This window comes from Trachurus japonicus, chromosome 1 (assembly GCF_045865225.1).
Source record: "Trachurus japonicus isolate A0001 chromosome 1, Traja_1.0".
Taxonomy (NCBI): Eukaryota; Metazoa; Chordata; class Actinopteri; order Carangiformes; family Carangidae; genus Trachurus; species Trachurus japonicus.
Window position 1 is genome coordinate 24,560,067 of NC_140907.1, and position 13,997 is coordinate 24,574,063.

Here is a 13,997-nt window from a genome sequence, read left to right on the forward strand (position 1 = left end):
AAGGACTTCATAATGATAAGCTCAAACACCGGCCAACTGTTTTCAAAACCGTCAATGGCAGCTATCAGTCAATCAGCTAATTATTAATGCATAAAATAAGCAGACAGGAGCGTCAGCCTTTGGGTGATAAAGCGACAAACATTTTGCATCATGCTGATGCAACATGATTTATGTATCATCCTAACAGCCACACCTACAAACATCCGTCCCCACAGAAACAGTGCTATCATCAAAATGAACAGGAGATAGTGCAGAAAGACACAGAGCGGCTCACTGGTATTGTAATAGTGAATAAACTGGCAGTGTCAGTCATGGATATCAGGTGCATTAGTTCATGACACAAGTCAGTCTAACTGCCGGATCATTGACTAGCACTGATTCTGACTGGCTAAATAAAACAAATAACATACCACACAAAAAAGAAGGGTGTTGAAAGGTGAAGATTAACTGGATAATTGTAGTGTGAAAAATACAAAAAGACCAATACACTGGTATTCCTATGACTCTGGTCTGGCCAGTCAACAGGCCCGGGTCAACTGCTTACTGGCCCTGGGCTTCTGACAAAACACACTGTCAAAATCTATTCCAAAATATTTTTTTATTGCTGCTTGCAGTGTTGGGGTGATGAGTCACATGTTTGTTTTTTTCTTTCAAATCTGCATCACAAAGGCGGTTAAATAATCTAAAGTGTGACACTTTGAAAAGAAGAAACCCTCGTCCAACAAAGCTGTCCACGCCTCCCCTCACCAGCGACAGATAACTTTGAGTGAAGCTCTCTATTTAGAAAAGCTACATGATAACTTTCCCTGACCATGAAAGCTACAACAGCCAACTGTGTATCACCATAATAACAAAAAATATACAGCATTGTCACTTTAAAATTAAGAATACAAAAGTATTTAATGTCAAAGGTCAACTGTACGCAGCCACAGGACATCATTTACTGTTTTGCTGATAAATTCATATTTGTTACAATTTCAAGAAATAACAAATGGTCTTGTATTTTTAAAATCTATGGGGGAAAAAGGTTTGTCCTGAGGACAGTGAGGAGATAATTGCAGAAACAGCAAGGTGTCAGTAAGTGCTTATTACTCCAGCAGCATAAATCTAATCCCAGCTTTTAAAACTGCTGACCTGAAGATTTGCTTACTTGGGTATGGAGGCAGCCACATTTATTTAAATATTTTTCATGTTTGATTATATATTCTATTAATCCTAATTCCCACTGTTGCTCTACTTTAAGTATTCCTTAGGTGCTTTTAGGCTTTTTTGCTCTTTCATTGTTTTCTTGTTACCATTGCTTGTGAGCTAAAGGCGCAATACAATATTGCTTTCATTTCAATACAAACACTGTCTATCCAGAATTTGTAATCATGAGTCATATTATAACACTCCAATGATTTTTGGAAAGCCAGATAAAAGCCAGATGCCAAGTCTGTCTGAAACCAGCCAAAAAACACAATCCTTTCATTTCATGAAAAAAGCAGTAGGCAATTCAGAAGGACGCTGTTGAGATGCCATGTTCCCTTATACAAATTAAGACTAACTAAAGTAATTACTGGTGTACAACGTTTTTTTTTTCCACTGGATTTAGACCATTTGGAGCCCATGTATAACTGCAGCTGATGCCCATGATGCATATTATCCACTAGTTCACAAGCACATAGCGAACACTTTTCAAGTAAATGGGAAAGTTCCCCTTTCAATAATATCACGGAAGTGTATAAATAATGTTTGTTTGTTTTTTCAATTGCCAGTAAATGCCTTAAATTTCGAGGACAAATGTATTCATAGGTTCATTGATAAACCCCACAGATCGTCCAGTTTTGTCTCTAACCTCTTCACATCACAGAGCGATCGCTTGATTCTGTGAGAAAGAGATGATCATATTCATAAAGACTTCACCCGTGCTGTCTCAAAGGGATTGGCTTATGTGGGTGGCATCCTTCTTTGTGAAACCGAATAAAGGCAAACACATGCAGAACCCTTTAAAAAAACAAAGACCACATACGGTAGGAAATAAAACTTAAGCTGCTGCATGCACATGTGTGAAAACTGTCCCTCTGACATATTTGTGTTCACAGCAGCATTGATGTGTTTATGTTTGTTGCTGAAACATGTAATACCTATAAATGTCCTAGTTTGCTTGCCTTACATGTACTAAGTAGCGTTTCATTTGATTGACACTGACCAGATCAATTTGCTGTGCTGCAATGGTTGATTTACAGGGAATCACATACAACACGTTTCCCTACACACTGACATAGTAAGATCCGAGAGATGGTCCAGCAGTTTATTACAGCTGCTATAGACACATAACTAATATGTTCCAGTGCTCATTTACATTTCACATTTTCATCGTTTGCAACGCCGAGTAATTAGCGTGTCCCCTCTTCATCTAACACAACTCCCCTGTGTATTTGCCTTATATCAGGAAAAAGATAAAAATTGCCATGAATACAGCTCAGATTGCCATTTAATGCGGTTCTGAAAACTACTAATTATAAGCCACTTGACATAGTAGTGAGATCAATTTTTCTTCCAGTTGACAAAGTAACCTCATTCGACTGAGTCGCGGACGTCGCGCTAGCATTCTCAAGAAAGACAGGGTACATTCTTTGAAACAAGTGCGAAAAAGAACGGGCCATCACCCCGCTGCGTAGTCTTCTGGCATAGCGAAGCTCCTCACAGAGGTGATTGTGTGGCTGTGGAAGAGAAGTGAGAGAGAGAGAGTAGGAGGGTGGAAGGTGGGAGTGTGTACAGCGTCCATGTATTGTTTGTAAATCACCCTACTGGCAAAAGGGACACTCGGTTCTATAGCAGCCAGTCCACCCAGGGACACAAAGCAAGGTCCGGTGGGAGGTGGAGGTGGGGGGGTGGGGGGAGGGAGAGGTAATTCTATATGTGCATGTATGTATGTAAGGGGACAGTGTGTCAGAGCGGTGGAAGCAGTCTCTATTAGACACTCAGAAAGGACGGCAGGGGAGAATAAGCAGAGGAGCGAGGAGGACGAATGAAGGGGGGTGGGGGGGATCTTGAGAATTGAGGAGGAGGAAGAAGAAGAGGAGGAGGGGATGGGGGCTTTTTTTATATGGTGGTATTGGTTTGACGGCTGTTTGGCAGAGGCGCCCAAGGCAGTGCCTGCTTGGATTTTAGCCTGTCACTTAGGACAGGGACACTAATCAGGATTGGTCCCGGTCCCTCTACCCCAGGAAAAAGGGGGGAGCACTTTCAGGCCATTATCAAAAAAAAAAAAAAGGAAAAAGAGGGAGCAAGAGAGGGAGAAGAATTGCTGTGGCACAGCAGGAAATGCTAACCGCTAACCTCATTTACATGCAGGTCCAGGGAGAATGGAAGGGGGGGGGGGCTTATTCCGTTTCCAATCTCCATGTTAAATGCTGGCCAGGGCAGCTGATGGGAATGAGAGGCATTGTTCGCCCCATGCTGCTCTTTCCCTCTCTGTTATACCAATACCTGCCTCGCTTTCTTCAAGGTTTAAAAAAAAAAAAAAGAGAGACATTGCCTCAGTCATTTCAATCCTAACCTGAAATCTATATGAACCCGACATGCGATGTATGCGGCTGTTTACTTTGTGCAGACAGTGTACTGCAACCAACCCTCATAGGTCTATTTGTTCTGTCATAACCAGGTTGTGACCTGAGGCTGCCGCATTCAAAGCCATCCTTCACCCACTGAGTCTGTTCTGTGGCATAATGATTGCTATGACAACCATCACTTAAAGCCACGGGTAGGTGGAGGAGAGATGTCAGCTTCTCGTCTACTCCTCTGATGATCTCATTTCTGGCTGGCAGGTACAACAAGGTCAAACCACTGAAACTGGAAAAGTGGCTGCTTGCTACATGCAAATGACAGAACCCAGTTTCCAAACAATTACACTGCCCTGTCCAAATCGACATGGGGCTCTCTCTCGCTCTGAGAACCACAAGGTGGGGGATGCAACACCAAAAAAAAAAAAAAAAATCAGGGGAGTTAGAGAGAATGAGATGTTGAGCGAGGGATGGCTGTCTTTGGCCAGCGATGAGCACAAAGTCTGGCTGTGCGTGCCAAATGAGGTTTTTAAACGGTTTTTCTGGGAGGATTTGTGCTAATCTAGAAAACCTTCTGGAGGAAGTGCAAATACATCTGCCGCTGACCACTCCCCTGTAGAGTACGAGGGATTAATGACATGGCAATCTGAACCAACATGGCCCCCGTTCAAAACACTCGCGGGGAGTGGGGGAACATACGGGCAATCATGAGCTGAGGCATCTGATTCAGTTCAATTTTTTTTTTTTTATTCAGAACAGCTCGCCACCGACATCCATTCATTCATTACGCCGCTGCTCGGCTAATTTGTCCAGCTTCACTTGTTCCTGCTGATGGTTATGGCTCTTACAGGTAACATAAGATACAAGGCTCCTCACACACACAATGAAATATCCAGTGATTAGCTAATCCCATTAGCATCACAAGGGCAAAATCAAGTGACAGAATTACCAATTACTCACGGTAAACAATGAAAGGATGAAACTTGAGTCATATCGGTCTTTTACTGTTATTATGACTGCATTGTGCAAATGGGGAAGCCATATTCTACAGCACTGAATTAGTCAAGATGCTCACCTGCGTTTTCAGCATCATAAATAACCTGGTAGCTCACTGACAATGGCTCTCTCAGAGATGACATCACATCAATGATTTTAACTTCTCAGGATTTTTGTCCCGCAGCCAAACACTTCCACTCTCCTTTTAGAGGTGATATATTGTTTCCCTAGAGAGCTGTCACTGCCTTATGGTCCTACTATCCCTGTGTCTGTAACGGCCCCCCTCCTTCTCTTTACTTTTAATCTCCCTATAAAACTGATCCGACGTCCCAGAAAGCTGCAGACGCACAGCTGTTAGCCCGGCTAGTTAAAGACATTAGCCTGTCCCTTGCTCTTGCCTGCCTAAATGTGCAACGTGGAAATGCGTCCACGCCAAGAGAAGAGAGGGGTTACCCCGGCTCATGCACTCAAAGGCTAACTAGAGCCAGGCTGTGCTTGAGAGTGAACGTCTATGTGCATGTGTGAAGAGGCCTCCTGCCCTCCTCTACCCACACAGGAAGTGAGGTCATCTCATAGCACTGTGCTGTGCAGACTGCATTCAGCGAGGGCGACAAAGATCAACGTGTTGGCCAAAAGCCATTCTAAGCCCCCTAGCAAAAATATACATATGCTGATGACCTACTCTGGTTTACTCTGTTTCAAAGAGCGGCTTTATGGAAAATCAATCTATGATATTTCTACGTTTTTAAGGAAAAGTCAAAAAGCAATAACCAAAGCAGAATCCATCGCCAAAACAATTTCAAATCAGACGCCACCTTATGCCAAGGAAACTTCCCATTTTCATGAACTAGTTAAAGATGTACCGCATGCTCCAAAAATTTCCCTCGCAGCCCACAGGCGATCGTCTTTCTTCTAAGACAATTGAGGAAGTTCTTTATCTCTCTACAGTGTAATTTTAGTGTCTTTCTAGGAGTGAAACGTGAGATAGAGTCCAGCAATAAATCACATCCCTGTTTAGAGCGGGCGTCTGGCACGACTGGCCGGCTTCAGCTCCCCAGACCACCACCACTACCTCCTCCTCCACCGCCGCCTCCTCCTCTTCCTCCACCACCTCCTCCTCCTCTCCTCTCATGCTCTCCATCCCTCATGCCTGTTAAAGGCTTGTCCTGCAGGGCCTGGATGCACTTGTGTGGTACAACAACAGAGAAACCGCCCAAAGCTCTTAACAGCTCTTCCTCTCCACTTCCTCCCTCCCTCCATCTCCACTGCTACCACCACCAGCTCCTCTCTCTCCCTCTCCACACTGCTCTGTCTTTCCCAGCTGCACCGGCGAGCTGTTCCGTATGAACTGCTGCCAGCTGAAAGCCTGCTACTCCTGTGAGATTGCTATTACTCAGTGCAAGCAGGGCTCTGCGTAGCCAAAGGGCTGCTCTCCGAGCTGTAGATCTCCATGTTGTGACTTGTCAACACGGGAAAAATCGTTACCGAGGCTGAGGCACTTCCATTCCACACAGAGGGGGTTCTGATTGAGACCAGGCAGACAGGCAGGTACTGTACCGGAGGTACTAGGACGGACGACTGCTATCTGACTTTGTGCTGCAGAGGACTCGCTGGCTCCAGGATTCACTGTGAAATTTTTAGATAACATACATCTGAAGGAAAATATATATATATCTTCACTGTGGATTTCTATTTAAGTTACAGATACTGAATCAAGATGCTGAACATGACCAATCATCTCTGATTCAACATTTTAAAAACTGACCATTTGATTTTTTTTAAAGGTTGTTTTACGTTACATTTTGAACTAAGTTGAGGTGTATCAGACTATTTTTACCCACTAAGTCAAAAGCTGGATTTCTTTTCTCACCATCACTGGTAAATGTACGAGTATTAAAGTTATTGTTCCTGTCATAAATATATATGGCTTCTTAATTATTCATTTTACAACCTAAACTTGATGTTATCATTGTTTACAGCCATACAGCTATATAGCTACATGAAAACAATCCGAGCACTCACTCACAACTGCTATTGACTGATAACTGATACTTGTCACATCATAGCTGCTTTTCAGGAAGTATTCAAGTTCAATTCCCAACCAAGATAAATGCCAGCCTGTGAACGCCACTCTCTTTTGTTTTCAAGATACTTTATCAAAAGTAAAAACTTTAAGTTTCTTTACATGTTTGAGACACAACATCACTTGCATACTCATATAAACACTTTGCTATGCTGAAAACGTAATTATTTTCAGTAAATAATTAAATCATCTCCTAAATGATGTCCTTCTAGTGACCTCAAACATTTTCTAATAAAGAAGATTTCTTGTTTATTGGACAGGACAAAAGCGACCGTTTAGGGAGTGATAGTATGCAAAATTGAGAGTTTAATATGTACCACGGTTTTCAGGTCAAGGGTAAGCATGTTTTCAGTCCAGGGAGAAAACAAAAACATGGGCTCTAGTTCGTATTTTGGTGGCATCGCTGCTTTTTTTAAAAATATATTATTATTACTAACCAGAAATGTAATTGTGTGTATTTTGAACAAATAAAGATTAAAAAATGGGTGAAATTGTGAATGTTGCTCTCTAACTGATTCAACAAATAATGACCCTCTCTCTTGTTGTTAAAACCGGGTTAGACAAGGACTCGCATATGGTCAGTAGTAAGAAAATACATCAGCACTGCTCCAACTTAATAGCGATACAATGTGCATGAGAAGGGACATTGGATTTCTTCAAATCCTCTGTTCCTTATGACTGATTACAGTCCCATATTCACACTTAGTGATACTGGCATTTGTTATTGTTCCTGCCATACCTGAATGTGCTGTAGTATTGTGGCTTATCTACCACAGGGAGAACGACTTGCACCTCAGGTTGAACCATGTAAACACGCTGAATTTGTCTGATTCACTACTTTTTGCCCTGGGACACAAAAACTTACTATGAATTCACAATGCTCCTAATGAGTGGGTGGTGTTCAGTATTACACTAAACCGGTTATGGCTGAATTGACAAGTATTCTTTAATTAACCGTCAACAATCAAAACACATACGGTGCCGACGTCATGGAATTTGCCGATTTAAACTGCTGTTTTGAAGCATGCACCAAGATGAAATGTGCTCTTCACTCCTGACAGCATCCTGTACTGTAAAATGTAAGTACTGTTACTAACCCTTCCTACAAAAACTGAAACCAGCACAGCTGTGCATCCTCGTCTTGACCGTCATGACACTGGCAAACGTCTCACTTTTTGCTAATCAGTCATCATTTTTGAGCTGAGAGTTTGTAAAAAGATAAACATTTGTGGGCGGTGACGACATCTCTAGAAGACGCCTGCAGGGAATATCTGGATATGACAATCATAAGACATAAAGCTTGTTTGTGAAAGGAGCTGCCCAAGTCGATACTCTACTCGCTTTGCTAGTTTAAGGACTAGTGAGGAGTCCTTGTAATCAGGTCTCAGAATTGGTAAATGGGCAGTGAAAACCTGAACAGAGTGACAAAAAGATGTGAGCGAGTCTCCTCCATCAGCAGCGACTGTCAATGTGATGTTGAACGAGGCACTTCACCCACAAGTTTACACTATAGTTCGGCCATATTGATATGGCTGCACTCAGTAGGTCCTGATTGATCATTTCAACCAAAACTTGCCAAAATCAGATGTGATACCCAGCGTACGAGGATCTGCACTGAAGACTTGTGAGGGAAGTTGTAAAACAAACAGCCACACAAATATAACTTAATTTATAAAAGGCAATGTGAAACAAGTTTTTTGAGGACTATACCTTATTTCACATTTCTCACAGGTACCATACAACCTGAAAGTTATCACTGACATTATAATTAACCACCCCTGTTGCCTACTTGCCTTTCCAATCGTCTAAAGTAGCAAATAAGGTTAACATTTGTGTATAAGTATTGATCCAACCCCCGAGGCTTTTGCTACGTCTTTGAAACCAGGCCTATTAAACCTTGCACCAACTAACCGTTTACTCACATCAGTCTCTGTGTTTTCTGTTGCTGTCAAGTAAAACAAAAAAAAGGCAGAGTCTAGTTTGCACGTCCACTGTATTTGAGTATTCACTGAATGCAGGTTTCCATGTTCTTTATGACAGCGTACTGTGAGTGAGGTATCCTCCACCTTTCCCCTGCCCTTTAATTCATTTCTAAGTTAAAGTCTGTGTATCATTATTCGCTTGAGCTCCACTCGCCCGACACTGCCAGAGCACCCAAGCCCCATCAACTTGAAGCAAAAGGGAGGAGGGGGACGTGGCGGTGGTGGTGGTGAGGTGGGGGATTCTTGGCAGAAATTCCCCACAAATTTTATGCCAAGAGCGAAATGGAAACCTCCTCTCATTTTCCTTTCCCCTTAATCCAATGTTTTCAAGCCCCAGCCCCACCAAGGTCATTATAATCATAGCAAGTGGAAGGGAGCCAGTGACCCGCCATTACGGTAAGGTAGAGAGCCACCCAGTCAGTCGGCTATTGGCTGACGGAGAGGAGCTGAATTCTGTCTAGAAATGTTTCAAATCTCCAACACTTCGAATGTAGATAGGCGGGGGGAGGAGGGAGCAGGACATGAGTGCTCCTCCCAATACACTTTAGTTTGTGCTTTTTATGATGTGGACACTCGCTTAGTCTTGATATTTACCATATTCACTCACTTACAATGAAAGGATCTGAGACACGGACGACGACTGGTCGAAAAATGTTTGATGTAATGCCACAACAGCCTATAATATGGAGGAAAGATGGACCGAAACAATACTGAATATTCAGGCCTGTTCTGACTCTGACTCTCATTTTTGGAATCGCAAAGTCACACAGACTAAATATTTGAACTTAGAAGCATTTTAATCAATGCTAACTTTTAAGAGTGAGTAATAAGGCAGCAAAATTACACAAACAATAACTCTGTGCAAGGTCATAAAGAATGGCAGTTTTCATTGTGGCACCAAAGGTCATGTTTACTTGTCAGAGTGAAGGCGCCATACTGTACTGTGACCTCCATAGCCGGCTTATGTACCCACAGACACACACAAACACACACACGCGCGCGCACACACACACATACACAGACACACACAGAGAGAAGGGTTGCGTGTTCGCTTTCACATGTGTGTGTCGTGCACACACACTTAAGGAATAGCCTCCTCTCACAAGCTGTGCCACAGACAATAGGACGGTGCACACCGGGCTACACAACCCATATATCTGGGTCTGTGCTAAGATAAAGCACCTCCAGCATTAAAGCCAGTGTATTAGCTTGCCCTTTTTCACCACAGATGAAGAGATTTGAAGCTCGATATTGTGCTTGTTGGCTGGCACACCACCAGGGTGTTGTTGGCTGAATAATGAAAACACACAGACTGACAGCGAATGGCATGAGGTGACACTTCCATTCTTGAGTGGGAAGATCCAAAACAAAGCACAAAAAGCTTCTGACAAATTCATACTTTTCTTTGACAGTTTGTTGACTGAGGAGGGAAACAACTCCTAAATCAGAAAAGGCTTTCATTTAAACCCAGGAACACAGGCACAGCAGTGCTCCGGTACAGTGCCTACACAGGAGTACATGATTTCAGATACGTGGGTGAAGAGTATTTTTGTTTCAGACCAATTACGAAGCAGCTTAATTGAAAGGTTGACATGGGCTTACTTTGATTTCGTGTCCAAAAGACGGAAAATATTGGACTTCATGTTTGGCTGATCCAGACTGCACAATAATGACGCTGTGCCAAACACAGCTTTCACCCCTCAACTGTGCATCTTTTCAAACACAAGGTGTCCAAAATCAGGAAGCTTTAGCAAACACAAATTTATGTATTTTCTTTGACAGATCTTCCATTTATTCAGTCCACCACTTTTCTAATAATTAAAGAGAAAAAACATCAAAGTATACCCTTAAAATATTTTATCCATTATAATGCAGGGGTCGTTTCTCAAAATAAAATCCTTGTTGGGAAAATTCATCTCCAGGGGTACATTTGGATGCTGTAATGAGCAATCAATTGTTATTACTGTTGGTGGGCAACAAGGTGCTAAAACATGTTTTTATGTTTGTTGCACACACACACAAAAAATACAATCAGTTTGAAATCTACTGTTTCATGTCACAAAAATGTCCAAAATCTATTCATATTCCTGCGTCCCGGTTTACAGGGTTACTTGTCATAAAATCCTACAAAATGAGCCACTCCTGACCAAAGCATGACACTTTATCCTATTCTGAGAATAAAGGAAAACTTATCAAAGTATCAGTGGGAAATATTGTATTTCACACTGTATTCATGATCTAATTTCTTCAAAAGTGTTAAAGAGTACATCTCAAATACAGAAAATTTATGTCATTAACGAAGAAGGAAAATTCAGGAGAGCACGCCATGTTTCTGGCACTGAAATAAAACACTACTGTTCAAATTTCACAAGTTCACTGTACATGAAACACATGTACTCCACTGATTTCAGGAAAGGATGAGAACAACACATTCAGTGTCCAAACAGAAGCATCGATATGCAGAGTGTTAGTATAAAAAATAAAAAAAACCTGCAATGAGGTATATTCAGATTTACATCATAGCCCTGCTCTGTGTAGGCAAACCATGTGGTTTACATATTCCTTATGCAGCACATCAGCGAGGGCTCACTGTCCAAATATCCTCCTGTCACTCAGTCACACAGAGATACACTCACACAGTCACTCACTGCACCCACTGACACCCAGTCTCCACCTCTATGCCTCCCAGCCAACCGCTGCAATTTCCCAAGTTCAACCCTAGGTCATACACCTGAGCAGTAAATAAGCAAATATTAGCACTTTAAAAAATTAAAAAACTAAAAAAAAAAAGGCACTATTTGCATATGTTGTATGAAGCTACAGAAATTACTCTAAGATGTTCATTTGTCTTAATGTGTCAGAAATGTCAGACTGGCTGACAGGTGTGGGAGCTCAATCATCCCTGAAGCCACTGGACATCAAAAGGAAAAGTATATGTCAGTAAACTGAGCACAAGACACCACTTCAAGTGTCTTTTGATCATGGCTGGTAATTCTGAACAGGTGGCATGGTCTGACATTTAAGAAATGAAGAAGACAGTGTCATAAGACAAATGTATCAAGCCATCATTGATTTGTAGATGAATCACTCCCGTTATTCATTACATTTGCATACCAGAGTGACTAACTGAGTTGTTTTTACTTATGCATGTATGGAGCAGAAATGATCAAGAGCACAAATAAATAAATAAATAAATAAAATGTCACCCTCGGACAATTCCTTTAATAATCGTTGTCATTGCCCACTATAACATCTAAGCGATCCTCTAGTGGCCAGAGTGCGGAACTGCAGCTTTTCATTATCTGGACTGATAAAGGCACAATACGATCATCCGAGATACGCTGGGTCAAATGTACAAAAGTGAACCAACCTCCTACCAACCCCCCAAAAAATCAACAACACGAGGATTATAATGGCTTTCTTTCTTGCTGCTGCGGCAACAACCGCTACTGGAGCAAAGAAAAAAAAAACTGTCCGGTTCCCCTTTCTCTTAACCGCGTTATTGATCGTAGTCTGTCTGCAATGAATGGCTGCAAAAGGACGGAGGGGGGAAAAACCCTGAACTTCAGGTGACCGACCATGGGCTCTCTGACACACACAGCCTGAGCCTGCCTGCCTGCCTGCATGCAGACTGGGAGGGGTAGAAAAAAATTACTCGAGTAGTAGGGGGGAGAAGGAGAAGAAGGAGCAAGAAAAAAAAAAGAAACTCTCCACACTTTTTAAAAGTCGACGACAAACAAGAGCGAGGCGAACATATTCGGTTCCGTGATGATTTCGGAGCAGCAGCAGCAGCAGCAAAAAAAAAAAAACTATGAGGTGAAAGTTGGACGTTTATCTGCCGAGGAAAATTGAAGTTTGCTAGATAGCGCTGTTGCTAACTAGGAACACCAGGGTATGGGTAGCCCAGACTCTGGCTTGTCTGATCCGACTGACCCTTCATTTTATTGCGGCCAGCAGACTCCCAGATCCTCCCCTTTCTACCCGAAAAGCGACCGAGCAGAGGCGAACCCCCTTCACCGAAACGCTCGGCCGCTATCCCCTTACGCGCGCACACACACACACACACACACACACACACACGACCGACACATATGCCAACTGACCGCAACCTTTTTTTTTTTTTTTTTTAGCGGAACCGGACCTTTTATCGATTATACTCTTTAATAATAAAGCCACGTATCATTTATCCACTCCACTGCCTCTGCCTTTTGCTAACGTTACCCATCGCCAACAACATGGCTGCCTCGCTCGGACCTAAAAAGGGAGAAATAACCTACGCCGAGTCTTTTGTCTGTTTCACCTCTTTAACCCTAAACTACTGCGCAAAACACACGGAGAGCCGATAAAATTGCACAAATCGAGTGAGCGACTTACGTGAAGGCAGGCGCTTGGGTTGCTCCTGCTTCCTCCTTGGCATTTTCCCCCGTTTTTAATCACATTCTCGTCCTTGTTTAGGGATAAGAAGAAAAAAGGTTTTTCCCATTGAGACTGGAGGCGCCAGTGATGGCAGGGACTTGGTCGTGCACCTGGCTTTGCTCGGTTTAAAGTGTATTGTTGGGGAATGGGAACACAGGCGGAGGAGGTGCCGCTGTTGTTGTTGCCGTGTCTTGACTATGGCTGCTCTCGGTGCAAGTGTGTCTCCGAGCCCCTAACTAACACTAATGCAGGGATCAAAGGGCAGCAACAGCAGAGCAGACACACGCGCGCACGCACGCAGGCACACACATACACACACACACACACTCGCTCACACATACACACACACATTCACACGCTCTCTCTCACACACATACACACACACACACACACACTCACAGTCACACACACACATAGGCTACACTCACGCACACACTCAAACACACTATTGCGTGCACGCACACATTCGAGGAGCTCGCCCCCGAGAGCAGCGTACGGACAAGGTGCCCCCAAGCTTTCAGGGTGTATTGCTGAAAAGAAAATGTATTTGAAAAAGAAAAAAAGAAAGAAAAAAAAGCAAAGCGGGGCATAATTCAGCGGAGAGACCATATTGATGGAATCGAATTACATTAGCGGGATCCATTTAATTTTCCTTCAGAAATAATAATGAAATAGTGAGTGACGATAATAATTTATGCGAATGATGCACACTGGATGTAAAGCTCATTTGTGACCGCTGTCAAACAAACAAAGCGGAGGAATGTAAAAACGTGAATTTAGCTTTGATGTGGCAAAAGAAGACATTTTACCACTATAGCTGACCTAACCTTTATTATAATTAAAAAATAATAATAATTAGCAAAGGTAAATCTTGAAAGCTAAAAAAAAACATTAGTGGGTTAATGTTGAATACAGGACTCGGTTTGGACAGAGATTTAACAAATGTAGCCAATGTAATCAACACGTTCATTT

At 42.6% G+C, this 13,997-nt stretch overlaps 1 protein-coding gene across 1 annotated transcript in view; it reads right to left on the bottom strand.

Annotated features, from left to right (window-relative positions):
* Window positions 1-13,435, bottom strand: part of znf827 (zinc finger protein 827) — a 61,717-nt gene extending 48,282 nt beyond the window's left edge. Inside the window, exon 1 of the mRNA XM_085781870.1 lies at window positions 12,984-13,435. Within this exon, the coding sequence (XP_085637996.1) occupies window positions 12,984-13,026 (43 nt within the window). The 5' untranslated portion in view covers window positions 13,027-13,435. The remainder of the gene's footprint in view (window positions 1-12,983) is intronic.
* Between the last annotated feature and the right edge of the window lie 562 nt (window positions 13,436-13,997).